This window comes from Nomascus leucogenys, chromosome 1a (genome assembly GCF_006542625.1).
Source record: "Nomascus leucogenys isolate Asia chromosome 1a, Asia_NLE_v1, whole genome shotgun sequence".
NCBI classification, from domain to species: Eukaryota; Metazoa; Chordata; class Mammalia; order Primates; family Hylobatidae; genus Nomascus; species Nomascus leucogenys.
In genome coordinates this window covers 16,285,103-16,301,321 of record NC_044381.1, presented here as the reverse complement: position 1 = coordinate 16,301,321, position 16,219 = coordinate 16,285,103, and the positions used below count along the sequence as shown (strand labels likewise).

General features: G+C 39.7%; 1 protein-coding gene across 3 annotated transcripts in view; it reads right to left on the bottom strand.

Moving 5' to 3' along the window:
- The window catches only part of CCDC171 (coiled-coil domain containing 171), a 414,598-nt gene that overhangs the window by 371,816 nt on the left and 26,563 nt on the right, over positions 1-16,219 (bottom strand). For all 3 annotated transcript variants that reach the window (XM_030817262.1, XM_030817163.1, XM_030817225.1), the window contains exons 4-5: positions 13,208-13,382; positions 310-500 (exon numbers count right to left, since the gene is read on the bottom strand). In XM_030817262.1, coding sequence (XP_030673122.1) covers positions 310-500; positions 13,208-13,382 — 366 coding nt within the window. The remainder of the gene's footprint in view (positions 1-309; positions 501-13,207; positions 13,383-16,219) is intronic.

The following is a 16,219-nucleotide window of genomic DNA, read 5'->3' as shown; positions in this document are numbered from 1 at the left end:
CAAATTTTCATATTGCTAAACAAAAAGAGCTGTAGATTCTTACCGTCTTACAATATGCCCATATAAGTGCTTTGTGGCTTTTAACATTTTGATTAGCGACCGCAAACTGTTTTTCACCCCAAAAAGTATACCTATTAATATACTCCAAAAGAGACCAGCAAATATGCCCCTAAAAAAGAAAAAATGGGAGGGAGGAAGGAAGGAGGAAGGAAAAAGGAAGGAAGGAAATCCAGGATAACTTCAAGTAATGTACAACACATCTCAGTGAATATTACGTATCGGAAAATTCCTTTATAAAAACTATTTTACCTGTAGAGTTTTCTCTAGTCTGCTTTTTTCTTTCATAAGTAAATCATATTCTCGATTGCAATTTTGGATCATATTTTCTCTTTCCTCCAAATCGTGTTCAAATCTTCTGCATTCTTCTTTCCATTTTTGCTGAGAAGTCTGAAGTGCTTTCTCAGTCTCATTTGTCTTTGCTTGAAGTTCTGAATTCTGTGCTATTAAGAATAGAATAATAGGTACATTTACAACCATGAATTAAATAACAAGGAGCCCCAAAACCTAGGCATTGGAGTTGACATCATTTACAGCATCATCTTAGGATAAAACATTTAACCTTTCCATTACAGTAAACTCCTGAAAACCTTTCCAGTCCAGTAAACTCTTGAAAAGCTGACAGTCTCTAAACCAATCTATTCTATAATTTTCAATCTCTTCTTCCCCTTCAGACAATGATGAGTTTGCTATGAAATAGTGTGACATATTTCTGAAGGCATATCCAAGTTTACCTGCACTTCTAGCACCAGCTGCAACTCTATTGGTTTTTGTCCTATTCCAGAAAACTAACCAGCTGAGTGTGGTGGTGCACACCTGTAATCCCAGCTACTCTGGAGGCTGAGGTGGGAGGATCACTGGAGCCTAGGAGTTCAAGACGAGCCTGAGCAACATAGGGAGACCTCCTCTCAGATTTAAGAAAGAAAGAAAGAAAGAAAGAAAGGAAAGAAAGAAAGAAAGAAAGAAAGAAAGAAAGAAAGAAAGAAAGAAAGAAAGAAAGAAGAAAGAAAGAAGGAAAGAAAAGAGAAAGAAAGAGAGAGAAAGAAAGAAAGAAAGAAAGAGAAAGAAAGAAAGAAAGAAGGAAAGAAAAGAGAAAGAAAGAAAGAAAGAAAGAAAGAAAGAAAGAAAGAAAGAAAGAAAGAAAGAAAAGAAGAAGAAAGAAAAATCAATTTTTAAGACTGTGATATATAGGGCAAGTTTTAAAAACAGTAGATTACAAATTTTTATGTTTGACTATTGACAACAAACTAGTTGTAACACATCTTACACAAGTGTCACAAAGCTGAGGCTGGAAACCACTACCCCAACCCTTAGAACTGTAGCTATTTACTTTGCCAGATTTAGGTGCAACTCACCTCCTACCCTATTACCTCAACAATAACCAACACCTATCAACACACTAACACTGCTGCTCTGTTTCAGCATCTAGAAAAGAAGGAAATGCTTCCAGGTCTGCCTCCATCACCTGCCACCTTATTAAACCTCCTTGATTCTCTGATTCTCACTAGGAATAAGAATGTCCCTAGTTAAGTTTTTATGAAGATAAAATGAGGAAATGTTTATAAAAACACGTGTTAAAAGATGCCACAGCTATAATAGCAGTATTTCTAAATTATATTTCTTTGCATTTTTAATTAATCATAAATTCAAAACATTCAAAATACAAAGGTATAAAAGGTACAAAAGGAATTACATTAAAAGTCCCCCTCCCATTCAGCTGCCATCTCCAGAAGATATTCTTCCATGGTCTCTCATCCAGCATTGCTGGATAGTAGTTTGAGGCCATTTTGACTCCTGATCCTTTGCATTTGACCTATTTTTCTTTTCTCGTGAAAGCTTTAGAATCTTCTGTCTTTATTTTTCTGAAATTTCATAATGTTATGCCTGCAGTAGGTCTACTTCTTCCCATAATGGTAAATATTCAATAGACTCTTTCAATCTGGCAATTCATGTCCTTTAGTTCTGAGATGTTATCTTGAGTTATTTTCATTGATGATTTATCATACATTTCTGTTTTCTCTCTTACGTCTTTCACTATTCCCTATTATTCAAATTGGTCCTCAAATTTTTTTCATCTCTTCTCTCCTATTTTTCTACCTCTGTCTTTTTAATTCTAATTTCCGGGAGGTTTCTTCCATCTTCATCTTCCAGTGCTTCTAGGGACATTTTTCATTCCTGCCTTCATATTTTTAATTTGTTAATTTTTTCAAGCCAAACTGTCTCCAACTTTATTAATTATATTTTTCACAAACAAAAATGGTATTGTAGGCAGGTATTTCAGTTAACAGTATGCAACTTTCAAACCCCCTTCTTCAAAGGACTACCAAAATCAGAAAGCCACTATAAACCCAATGAAGTCCTCATTTGATGTTCTGAACAGGGAGTTTAGAGTGGGGTTGACATTCCACATTAACATGTTGTTTCACAACTTTTCACAAGCCGACTCTGACTTTTAGGAAGTGAAATGAAAATGGCAGGTTTTATCTAAAGATCTACAATCTAGAAACAGAAGTGCTGGTATTTTGAGGAGTGCCACCTCAGTGGTGTCAATGGGAAGTCCAGATTGCCTGATACACTGGCAACCAACTACTGGGAGCCAAGAGATGTCTGGGCTTAAGGGAGTTAAGTTTATGCTGAGGGTGGAAGGGAGAAGAGGACATAAAAACAAATTTGTTTTTCCACACCACAAGGTGTTTGTGCCAAGGTGGCTATATGTGTCAATATCAGGGAATCTCTCTGCCTAGGAGCCAAGAAGAAGTCTCTCAAAACTAGAAGGGAAAGGTGTTTTCCCCCCATCAATCCACTTCAGAGACTTTCTAGTAGTAACACATGTCCCTTCCCCAAAAAACAACGACGTTTTCTGTGGGGCAACAACATAGCTTTAAAAAAAAAACACAGGTGGTCGCGGTGGCTCACGCCTCTAGTCCTAGCACTTTGGGAGGCCGAGGTGGGCGGATCACAAGGTCAGGAGATCGAGACCATCCTGGCTAAAACGGTGAAACCCCGTCTCTACTAAAAAAAAATACAAAAAATTAGCCAGGCATGGTGGTGGGTGCCTGTAGTCCCAGCTACTCGGGAGGCTGAGGCAGGAGAATGACGTGAACCCGAGGTGGAGCTTGCAGTGAGCCGAGGTCATGCCACTGCACTCCAGCCTGGGTGACAGAGTGAGACTCTGTCTCAAAAAAAAAACAAAAAAAAAACACAAAGTCTGCATTTTCATAAAACTTGGTTGAAAAATATTTCAAACTGTGTAGTCACCGAAAGTGCACAGTTATCAAAAATGCACACATTTCACTTGGTGTCTCCAGCACCCTGAGCTTCCTGTGCCTGGTCTGTTTTGGCATCTCCATTTCTTGCAGGATTCTTTCCCTCCTTGTAAGCGTCAGCTTTTCCCTTTGGGTACCTTTTCTCCCTTCTTTGCAGGGGCAAAGAAGGCTTTTTGGGCTTGCGCTCTGGCTTTGAAGGAGCAGGTTTAGCAGACAACCTTGCGGATCTTCTCTGTAGTTTGGCTTTATCTCCTGTAGCATCCCCTTCACAGGCTTTCTCTTGGGCATGGTGGTGATGCTAGTAAGACGTAGCGCCAGATGCAGGGATGCAATGGCATGTGGGCTTTGGTCAGTCCGGGCGTCCTCCTTGCCTCTTCTTCACACTGCTTCCATATTTGTAACTTCTTTGAGACAGAGTCTCACTCTGTCACCCAGGCTGGAGTACAGTGGTGCATTCTCACTGCAACCTCTGCCGCCCAGGTTCAAGTGATTCTCCTGCCTCAGCCTTCCGAGTAGCTGGGATTACAGGCAATTGCCACCACGCCTGGCTAATTTTTGTATTTTTAGTAGAGACAGGGTTTCCCCATATCGGTCAGGCTAGTCTTGAACTTCTGACCTCGTGATCCACCCGCCTCGGCCTCCCAAAGTGCTGGGATTATAGGCGTGAGTCACCGCGCCTGGCCTCATATTTTTAATTTCTAAGAGATTTCATCTTTTATAACATCTGGTTCTTACTTCGTAGATGAAATATATTCTTTCCGATCTGAGGAAATTAATGCTACTTGTTTTAAATGTTCTCCCTGCAGAGCCTCTGTTTCTTCGAAGTTGATTTCTTCTCTCCATTTTAGAGGGTTTCCTCATATATCTGGTAACTCTTGGTTGTCTACTCTCATTAAAAGTGAGAAACTATAAATGTAATACAGTTTATACACTAATATACCCACCACCTAGAATCTGAGCTTCAAGGTGGAAGTTAACAACTTTAGTCTTCACTGGAGAAGGATCTGGATGGCTCATTTACTGGGAAACCTCCAACATCAGTATCACTAGGTTCTTCCTCCTGGCTTTGTATTAGTCTGTTTTTTTGATAAAGACATACCTGAGACTGGGCAATTTACAAAAGAAAGGTTTATTGGACTTACAGTTTCACATGGCTGGGGAGGCCTCACAATCATGGCGGAAGGCAAAGAGAAGCAAGTCATATCTTACGTGCATGGCAGCAGGCAAAAAGAGAGCTTGTGTAGAGAAACTCCCATTTTTAAAACCATCAGATCTCGTGAGACCCATATCACAAGAACAGCACGGGAAAGACCCACACCAATGATTCAATTATCTCCCACTGGGTCCCACCCATAACACATAGGAATTATGAGAGCTACAAGATGTGATTTGGGAGGGGACACAGAGCCAAACTATATCAGCTTGGTCAGGTGACACACAAAAGATTCCTCCAACATCCGGCATAGAGTGTAGAAATCCAGGTGTTAGCTTTTGGGGAAGTCAATACATAAAGGGAGCTGGAGGCTGAGCATGGTGGCTCACACATGTAATCTCAGCATTTTGGGAGGCCAAGCTTGGAGGATTGCTTGTGGCCAAGGGTTTGACACCAGCCTGGTGAACATGGCAAGACCTAGTCTCTACAAAAAAAAAAATTTTTTTTAATTAGTCACGTGTGGTGGCATACACCTATAGACCTAGCTACTCAGGAAACTGAGGTGGGAGGATGGCTTAAGCCCAGGAGTTCAAGGCTGCACTGAGCTATGACCACACCACTGCCCTCCAGCCTGGGCAACAAAGTGATGCTCTGTCTCTAAAAATAATAATAATAATAAACTAATTAATTAAAGGGAAGCTGGAAGGAATGGCTCCTCAATATCCAGCATTCAGAATCTTCCCGGTTTTGCCAGTCAAAAGACTATTTCGCCATCTCCAGGGATTAAACCTCCTGACTTCCACTAGCAATTCTTAAGTAATCCCAGAGTAGCATGCTCTTGGAAGGAAATCTAAGGACCTATCTGCCTCTCAAACAGCTTTCATCTAACCCTCCTTATTTTACTCACTACTGCTACTCCCATACATAATTCCAATGGTATCTGGTGCTTCCAGTTTATAAGCCTTTTGACTAAGAATTTCTCTTTCAGTTTTCCCCATTCCTGACTTAGGATTTTAATGTCTCTCTAACTCAGTTATTCGTCATCCATTTACTTTTCAGCTTCCAAAATTTTCTCTTGTCACACCCCCTATTTTCTCCATTTTTATGGGATTATCTCATAACTGCATTAGGCTTTTTACACTACCCTCAACATTTCATTACAAAAATTTTAAAAACACAGAAAGTTGAAAGTATTGTGCAGTGAACATCCATATATCCACAACCTGGACTCTAGGATTGTTCACATTTTGCTATATGTGCTTTATCAGATATTCATCCATTCTTCAATGCATGCATTCATTTATCCACCCAGCAGTCCATCATACATTTTATGCATTTCAAAGCAAGTTGCAAACATCAGGACATTTCACTCCTAAATAGTTCAGCATGTATATCATTAATCAGAATTTAATATAGTTTTATTTTTTTACAGATAAAATTTACATCTAGTAGAATGCACAAGTCTTTAATGTACTGTTCAAGGAGTTTTTTGTTTTGTTTTTTTGAGACAGGGTCTCACTCTGTCACCCAGGCTAGAGTGCAGTGGTACGATTTCAGCTCACTGCAACCTCTGTCTCCTGGGTTCAAGTGATCCATCTGCCTCAGCCTCCTGAGTAGCTGAGATTACAGGCGTGCACCACCATGCCTGACTAGTTTTTGTTTTTAGTAGAGACGGGTTTCACTATGTTGGCCAGGATGGTCTTGAACTCCTGGGTTCAAGCGATCCACCTGCCTCCACTTCCCAAAGTGCTGGGATTACAGGTGTGAGCCAATGTTCAAAGAGATTTTATGAATAAATACATTCATGTAACCCAAACACCTATCAAAATGCAGAACATTTCCCTCAACCCAAAAAGTACCCTCATACTCTTTCCCAGTCAAATCCACTGCCAACCCACCCTGCAGAGGCAATCACTGTTTAGATTCTTTTTTTCACCAATGATTAGTTTTTCCTATCCTAGAACTTTATGTTAATGGAACCACACAGGATGTCCTCTTGAGTGTAAAGTTTCTCTCACTAAGCATGTTTTGGAGATTCATTCATGTTACTGCATACGTTAGTGGTTGGTTCCTTCTTATTGCTGAGTAGCATTTCATTATATAACACAAATTGTTTCTTCATTCTCTTGTTAATGAATATCTTTTTCCCCAACTTTGGACCACCATGAATGGAGTTGCTATGAAATTCTTTTACAAGTCTATTTTGGACAAATGTTTTTCTTTCTCATGGGGAAATAATAAAGAGTGAAACTGCTGGCTCATAAGATAAATGCATGTTTATTTTAAAAGAAACTGCCAGGTTTTTTTCCAAAGTGGTTGTATCATTTTACACTCCCATTAACAAAAAGTATGAGTCCCTGTTGCTCTATATCCTCACCAATATTTGGTATTGACAATCTTTTCAATTAGAGCCATCTGATAGGTGGTTAATAACATCTACTATGGTTTTCATTTGCATTTCCCTCATAATAAGTGAGGTTACGCATTTTTCCTGTGATTAATAGTCATCTCTCTATCTTACTCTGTAGAATGTCTGTTGAAACTGTTTGACTCTGAGCAAGGAACTTCCCATCTTTCCAGGACTTCACTTTCCTCATAGTTAAATGAAAGTCATGAACTTTCATATCTAGTGCCTTCCAATTCTTATATTCCTAAATTCCAGGTAGTGGTGTAACTATTATTAAACACCAAAGGTAATTACTGGGGCTCAGAACACAATACCCCCAATTATGGTGACTTGGTATGCTGAATATTTTTCACCTGCAGAAGACAGGAGGGCCTCAGAAGGAAGGTTACTCTGACTTCCTGTCTTCTACCCTTCTTTCTCCCCAAAGCAAGACATAAAATCTAGAAAGGTCACCTTTCTGACCTACTACCTCTGAAAGTAGGTCATGGGGCCCTCAAGTGATCTATCACCTGGAAGAAAGAAATGTTACTGAACAAACAGGCTTGCTGGGTTTCCTACTCAGTTTATTACATTGGAACATATCCTTTTGTCCAGTCATATTTCTCCACAACTATCCACTTCTTTCATCAGACTTAACATAAAAATACGGTTTTCCCTGGTTCTTTGCGTCTTCATTTCTGGAGGCTCCCATGTCATCTAAAACTTTGTTAAATAAATTTGTTAAGCTTTTCTCTTGTTAACCTGTGTTTTGTTATAGGATTGTCAGTTGTAAACCTTGCATGGGTGAGTAACAGATACTACTTTTTCTTCTCTACACAATCAAAAGTACTTCTGACCAATGTCAATAACCCCAGACAGCTGAACAAAACTAAGGATCTTGGCCGGGAGCGGTGGCTCATGCTTGTAATCCCAGCACTTTGGGAGGCCGACGTGGGCAGATCACGAGGTCAGGAGATCGAGACCACAGTGAAACCCTATCTCTACTAAAAAATACAAAAAATTAGCCGGGCGTGGTGGCGGGCGCCTGTAGTCCCAGCTACTCGGAGGGGCTGAGGCAGGATAATGGCGTGAACCCGGGAGGCAGAGCTTGCAATGAGCCGAGATTGCGCCACTGCACTCCAGCCTGGGTGACAGAGCGAGACTCCGTCTCAAAAAAAAAAAAAAAAAAAAAAAAAAAAAACTAAGGATCTTAACAGTTACAATAATTATACCTTAACATGCCGGGCGCGGTGGCTCACGCCTGTAATACCAGCACTTTGGGAGGCCGAGGCGGGTGGATCACAAGGTCAGAAGTTCAAGACCAGCCTGGCCAAGATGGTGAAACCCCGTCTCTACTAAAAATACAAAAAAATTAGCCGGGCGTGGTGGTGGGTACCTGCAATCCCAGCCACTCAGGAGGCTGAGGCAGAGAATTGCTTGAACCCAGGAGGCGGAGGTTGCAGTGAGCCGAGATCGCACCACTGCACTCCAGCCTGGGCGAAAGAGGGAGACTCCACCTCAAAAAAAAAAAAGAAAAGAAAATTATATCTTAACATTTCTTTAGCCCCATGAAGTTAACAAAGCACTTTCTTTTTTTTTTTTTTAATCAAGGACAATTTTTTTCACATTTTATTTTTTATTTCACTAGTTTGGGGAAAAGATGGTGTTCAGTTGCAGGCAAAAGTTCATTAGTAGTGATTTCTGAGATTCTGGTGCACTCATCACCCAAGCAGTGTACGCTGTAACCAATGTGTAGTCTTTTATCCCTCACCCCCATCCCGTCCTTTCCCCAGAGTCCCCAAAGTCCATTATATCATTCTTATGCCTTTGCATCCTCATAGCTTAGCTCCCACTTATAAGTGGTTTTCTATTCCTGAGTTACTTCACTTAGAATAATAGCCTCCAACTCCATCTAGGTTGCTGCAAATGCCATTATTTCGTTCTTTTTGTGGCTCAGTAGTATTCCTTGGTGTATATATACCACATTTTCTTTCTTTTTTTTTTTTGAGATGGAGTCTCACTGTCACCAGACTGGACTACAGTGGCGCGATCTTGGCTCACTGCAACCTCTCCCTCCTGGGTTCAAGCTATTCTCCTGCCTCAGCCTCCCAAGTAGCTGGGACTACAGGCGTGCACCACCACACGCAGGTAATTTTTGTATTTTTAGTAGAGACGGGGTTCCACCACCTTAGCCAAGATGGTCTCAATCTCTTGACCTGGTGATCTGCCCTCCTCGGCCTCCCAAAGTGCTGGGATTACAGGCGTGAGCCACCGCGCCCAGCCTATACCATATTTTCTTTATCCACTCATTGGTTGATGGGCTTCTAGGCTGGTTCCACATTTTTGCAATTGTGAATTGTGCTGCTGTAAACATGCGTGTGCATGTGTCTTTTTCATATAATGACTTCTTTTCCTCTGGGAAGATACCCAGTAGTGGGAATGCTGGATCAAACGGTAGTTCTACTTTCAGTTCTTTTTTTTTTTTAATACTTTAAGTTCCGAGATACATGTGCTGAATGTGCAGGTCTGTTACACAGGTATACATGCGCCATGGTGGTTTACTGTACCCATCAACCCATCAACTACATTAAGTATTTCTCCTGATGCTATCCCTCCCCCAGCCCCCCACTCCCTGCCAGGCCCCAGTGTGTGATGTTCCCCTCCGTGTCCATGTGTTCTCACTGTTCACCTCCCACTTATGAGTGAGAACATGTGGTGTTTGGTTTTCTGTTCTTGTGTTAGTTTGTGGAGAATGATGGTTTCCAGCTTCATCCATGTCCCTACAAAGGACATGAACTCATTTTTATGGCTGCACAGTATTCCATGGTGTCTATGTGCCATATTTTCTGTATCCAATCTATCATTGATGGCCATCAATGGTTGGTTCCAGTCTTTGCTATTGTGAATAGTGCCACAATAAACATACATGTGCATGTGTCTTTATAGCAGCATGATTTATAACCCTTTGGGTACATACCCAGTAATGGGATGTTTGGGTCAAATGGTATTTCTAGTTCTAGATCCTTGAGGAATCGCCACACTGTCTTCCACAATGGTTTAACTAATTTACACTCCCACCAACAGTGTAAAAGCGTTCTTATTTCTCCACATCCTCTCCAGCATCTGTTGTTTCCTGACATTTTAATGATGGCCATTCTAACTGGTGTGAGATGATAACTCACTGTCGTTTTGATTTGCATTTCTCTAATGACCAGTGATGATGACCATGTTTTCATATGTTTGGTGGTTGCAAAAATGTCTTCTTTTGAGAAGTGTCTGTTCATATCCTTTGCCCACTTTTTGATGGGATTTTTTTCTTGTAAATTTGTTTAAGTTCTTTGTAGATTCTGGATATTAGCCCTTTGTCAGATGGATAGATTGCAAAAGATTTATCCCATTCTGTAGGTTCCCTGTTCACGATAGTTTCTTTTGCTGTGCAGAGGCTCTTTAGTTGAATTAGATCCCATTTGTCTATTTTGGCTTTTGTTGCCATTGCTTTTGGTGTTTTAGTCATGAAGTCTTTGCCCATGCCTATATCCTGAATGCTTTTGCCTAGGTTTTCTACTAGGGTTTTTATGGTTTTAGGTCTTACGTTTAATCCATCTTGAGTTAATTTTTGTATAAGGTGTAAGGAAGGGTTCCAGTTTCAGCTTTCTGCATATGGCTAGCCAGTTTTCCCAACACCATTTATTAAATAGGGAATCCTTTCCCCATTGCTTGTTTTTGTCAGGTTTGTCAAAGATCACATGGTTGTAGATGTGTGGTGTTACTTCTGAGAGCTCTGTTCTGTTCCATTGGTCTATATATCTGTTTTAGTATCAGTACCATGCTGTTTTGGTTACTGTATTCTTATAGTATAGTTTGAAGTCAGGTAGTGTGATACCTCCAGCTTTGTTCTCTTTGCTTAGGATTGTCTTGGCTATGCGGGCTCTTTTTTGGTTCCATATGAACTTTAAAGTAGTTTTTAACAGTTCTGTGAAGAAAGCCAATGGTAGCTTGATGGGGACAGCATTCAATCTCTAAATTACTTTGGGCAGTATGGCCATTTTCACAATACTGATTCTTCCTATCCATGAGCATGAAATGTTTTTCCATTTGTGTCCTCTCTTATTTCCTCGAGCAGTGGTTTGTAGTTGAAGGTCCTTCACATCCCTTGTAAGTTGATTCCTAGGTATTTTATTCTGTTTGTTGCAATTGTGAACGGGAGTTCACTCAAGATTTGGCTCTCTGTTTGTCTGTTATTGGTGTATAGGAATGCTTGTGATTTTTGCACACTGATTTTGTATCCTGAGGCTTTGCTGAAGTTGCTTATCAGCTTAAGGAGATTTTGGGCTGAGACAATGGGGTTTTCTAAATACACAATCATGTCATCTGCAAACAGAGACAATGTGACTTCCTCTTTTTCTATTTGAATACCCTTTATTACTTTCTCTTGCCTGATTGCCCTGGCCAGAACTTCCAATACTATGTTGAATAGGAGTGGTGAGAGAGGGCATCTTTGTCTTGTGACAGCTTTCAAAGGGAATGCTTCCAGTTTTAGTTCTTTAAGGAATCTCCATACTATGTCCACAGTGATTGCACTAGTTTACATTCCCACCAGCAGTGTAAAAGTGTTCCCTTTTTACCACATCCATGCAACATCTGTTATTTTTTTATTTTTAAATTATGGCCATTCTTGCAGGAGTAAGGCGGTATCTCACTGCGGTTTTGACTTGCATGTCCCTGATAATTAGTGATATTGAACATTTTTTCATACTTTTTTGGCCATTTGTATATCTTCTTTTGAGAATTGTCTATACATGTCCTTTGCCCAGTTTTTGATGGGATTATTTGTTTTTTTCTTGCTGATTTGAGTTCCTCGTAGATTCTGGATATTACTCCTTTGTCAGATGCATAGTTTGTGAACATTTTCTCCTAGTCTGTGTGTTGTCTGTTTACTCTGCTGACTATTCTTTTGCTGTGCAGAAGCTTTTTAGTTTACTTAGTTTTTTAGTTTAATTTTAGTTTAAAGATCTATTTATCTTTGTTTTTGTTGCATTTGCTTTTGGGATATTGGTCATGAACTCTTTGCCTAAGCCAATGTCTAGAATAGTTTTTTCAATGTTATCTTCTAGAATTTTTATGGTTTCAGGACTTAGATTTAAGTCTTTGATCTTGAATTGGTTTTTATATAAGGTGAGAGATAAGGATCCAGCTTCACTCTTCTACATGTGGCTTGCCAAGTATCCCAGCACTACTGGTGAATAGGGTGTCCTTTCCCCACTTTATGTTTTTGTTTGCTTTGTCAAAGATCAGTTGGCTGTACGTATTTGTCTTTATTTTTGGGTACTCTGTTCTGTTCCATTGGTCTACATGCCTATTTTTATACCAGTACCATGTAGAACCAGGACCTAAATCTAAATCCGAATTCACATTCAGTGTTCTCTTAATTAAAACCTGCTGTGTACAAGAATGTTCATAGCAACATTATTCTTAATAATCAAAAACTGGACACTACTCAAATGCCCATCAATAATAAATGGATAAATGTAAGTGTGGAATGTTTACACAATACTATACATCAATACAAAGCTCTCATATGATATGCATGAATTTCAAAAACATAATGTTGGAGGAAAGAAGCCAGAAACAAAAGAATATATACTTTATGATTCCATTCATATAAAGTACAAAAAAGTGGCAAAATTAATCTACACTATTAAAAACCAGTATAGTAGTTATCCATGTAGAAGGGCTTTTGATCATTTTCTGTTCCGTGATCTGGGTGCTTGTTATGAGTGATATAGCTATCTAGGCACATTTATTTTTATATATTATATGTAAATAGGCTTTATTTAAGTCCAAGGGCTATATAACAGATAGCTTTTGAAGATTAAATCCAGTGACTTTTTCTTTTCCAGGCACCATGCTCTAGTCCAGTGATTTCTAAACCTGGCAAAATCAGTGAAAGAGGCAGTGCTTCTTGAACATATAGATTCTCAAGCTAGAGATTTGGATTCAGATTATACGTGATGGGGAGCCTGGAGTATATGTTTAAGACAAACAAAAATCCCTTTGTGATTCTGTTGATTATTCATGGAAGAAGTGCTTCTCAAGTGACTAAGAGAATTTTGAACTCCTTTTTCCATATATGCACAGCATAAAAAAATTAATGTAAAGTAGATAAATGTTCACAAAATTGCCAGAAGACTTTTTATACATACCCAGCTAAGTCTGTACATCAAAAGTCAGTCAACGAATCAAAATCTTACCTCTAACCCTGTATGGGATGTACACACAACAGCGAGGAGTGATATACAATCAGGTTACAACCCTAAACTTGAGAAGAAATAGAAACAGTCTTACCACAGAGCTTTTCTTGGATCCTATGTGCCTCGGCTAATCTTTCCTCAGCAGCCTGCCTTCCAAGACCAGCTTCCTTTCTAGCAACAGCTAGGTCATATTCCAGATTTTGTTGCAATGCTTCTCCCTTTTCAACCTCGGACCGTAGCTTGGCAATCTGGCTCTCATATCTTGCCAGCTAAAAACAGATTCCTGATATCAACATGTGTCCAAAGATTATGAGATCATACACTCAAACATTTAAGTTTCTTAGAGAAACTTGTTTCCATAATATATACAAGGCAAAAATTTATAAATTTATATATTCTGAATCACTGGAAAGAAAGCACTACCTTATAAAATGACACTCATTATGTTTTTTATTTTAGAGAATCCACTAGAGGAAAAGAAAAAAATCTTGTAAGAACTTTTTATAAAATTAAAGATAAATTACATGTTTTAATCAGAAATAGTCACACCTTGGCCAGGCACGGTGGCTCAATCCTGTAATCCCAGCACTTTGGGAGGCCAAGGCAGGAGGATCACTTAAGCCCAGGAGTTCAAGACCAGCCCGGGCCACATGGGGAGACCCTGTCTCTATAAAAATAATAATAATTGTAATTATAATAATACAAAAATTAACCAGGCATGGTGGTATGTGCCTGTAGTCCCAGCTACTCAGGAAGCTGAGATGGAAGGATTGCTTGAGCCTGGGAGGCAGAGGTTGCAGTGAGCAGAGACCATGCCACTGCACTCCATCCTGAAGGACAGAGCAAGACCGCCTAAAAAAAAAAAGGAAACAAAAGAAAATATTCATACCTAAAAAACAAAAAAAAAATGCATGATACATACTAAGCACTTAAAAATTCATTCTTTCCTCTCCTCCTTCTATTCCCTAAATGAAACCAATAAACAAATTGCATCAAAGTATAGTTTAATAAATATTGTCTGTATTATTTCTCTTGATTATGATATCACTGATCATAAAGTAATAAAAGTGCCAATTTTGCAGGGATTTAAGTTAACGAATATCGAATTTGTGATCCTTCTGAAGTAGCATGAGAGAAGGTCAGAGACAACTGGCTTCTCAATAGGCTTGATCAATGAGAGGCACATGTGGAATGATTGACGGCAGGAGAAGTGAAGATGCCAAGTTATTTCTGCCTTTCTAGATCTACCTCTAGCAGTTATCCCTCTCTTGTCTGTGGCTGCAAATCCTTATGGATAGTCCCTCCTTCCATGGGCCTTGCTTTGTCCAGTTCTAGCTCTAATCAACCTTGGGAATAGAAGCAGTTCTTAATGTTGGGCTGTCTTAATCTCCTCTAGCTGTCTTTTCCACTTTTCTAGTACCTGTGTGACCAATACCCGCTACTAATGTCCCTTTGTTGTAAGACTTAGAACGGTTTCTGTTTTCCTAACTGAACACCCAGTAATGTTGCTCTTGGTATCAGAAATTGTCTCAAGATGGGTTTATAATATTGGGTGGCTAACATATTTAAGCCTGAACACAGTGAAAGCCTCTTTGCAGGTAGAAATGGGATTCTAGTGATCTACAGCATACAGTGGGATCACAGTTCTTTAAATTATGGTGTGCAGTTGTTTAGGATGAAGTGCCAGTTGAAAACAAGCCTTCGGAAAATGAAGTAATGAACGCACTGAACTATGATGCCAGTATTGATTTACTATAAGGCCTGAGGGATAGAAAGGCTAAATCTCACTATACTAGAGAATTTACAAAAACAAAATGATAATCTCAGAGCTTTAGAATCTAAGTTCAAGACAGTCAGAAAAACTACAGAGTTTTTATGATGACTTTAAAATAATTGCTTATTTAGTACAGCCCCAGGGCAGATAAGGTTATGAACAAACCTGAAAATATAATTATGGGAAATGCAAAATTACAAGTTCAATGAAGAGTTTCACCAAGTTTCTTCTGTTAAGATGGTATCAGCTGGATATTAAGTAGGAAGAACATAGGATGAGGACTTTCAGAATTAAACAAACCTAAAAACTATGAACTCTCAAATCTCCCCTGAACATTCCTTACCAAAAAAAAAAAGCAGCCTCTCCTCTCTGACTGAGGTAACCAGCCTTTCCTTGCTGAAAGATTTAGTAATGACCACACCTGAAGCATCTGCCTTGCAGGAGGATTTGCAAGAGCCACCTACACCGCTCTGTTCACCACAGATTGACTCAGATCTCAGTATGCTACAGAAGGAAAAATGCAGTCTGCTCCAGGAGGAAATAGCTTATATAGCAGAAGAACTGAAAGCTCTTGCTAATCTGGTATTCACAGGAACTTGGAGAACGTGTACAAGATCGATGTGGATTTCGTAAGTTAACTCTTAACAGTTTTGCTTGGATGGTTGACTGAAAATTGAATTCAACATTAGCCTACAATCATTTCATAAGGTCAAAATACTAGTACTTTCCTGGCATAATACAGAGACTTAAGAACATGGGAGTGGTTTTATGCAAACCAAAGCCTCCCTTTTCCTTGACTACGTCCTCTTCAAGGGCACAAAGTACATTACTTAAAATTACAATGCCGGCCAGGTGCGGTGGCTCACTCCTGCAATCCCAGCACTTTGAGAGGCTGATGAGGGAGGGCTGCTTGAGGCTAGGAGTTTGAGACCAACCTGAGCAACAGAGCAAGACCCCATGTCTACAAATAATAACAATAATAAATTAGCCAGGTGTGATGGCACACACCTACAGTCCTGGCTACTTGGGAAGCTGCAGCATAAAATCACTTGAGCCCAGGAGTTCCAGGCTGTAGGGAGCAATGATCACATCACTGCACGCAAGCCTGGGCAACAGAGCAAGACCCTGTCTCTAAAAAAAGATTTAAAACAACAAATATATATACATGTATACACACACACACACACACACAGTAACTGAAATATGATATATGATATGTAGCTGTATTTTTTTTTTTTTTGAGACAGAGTCTCGCTCTGTTGCCCAAGCTGGAGTGCAGTGGCATGATCTCAGCTCACTGCAACCTCTACCTCCCAGGTTCAAGTGAGTCTC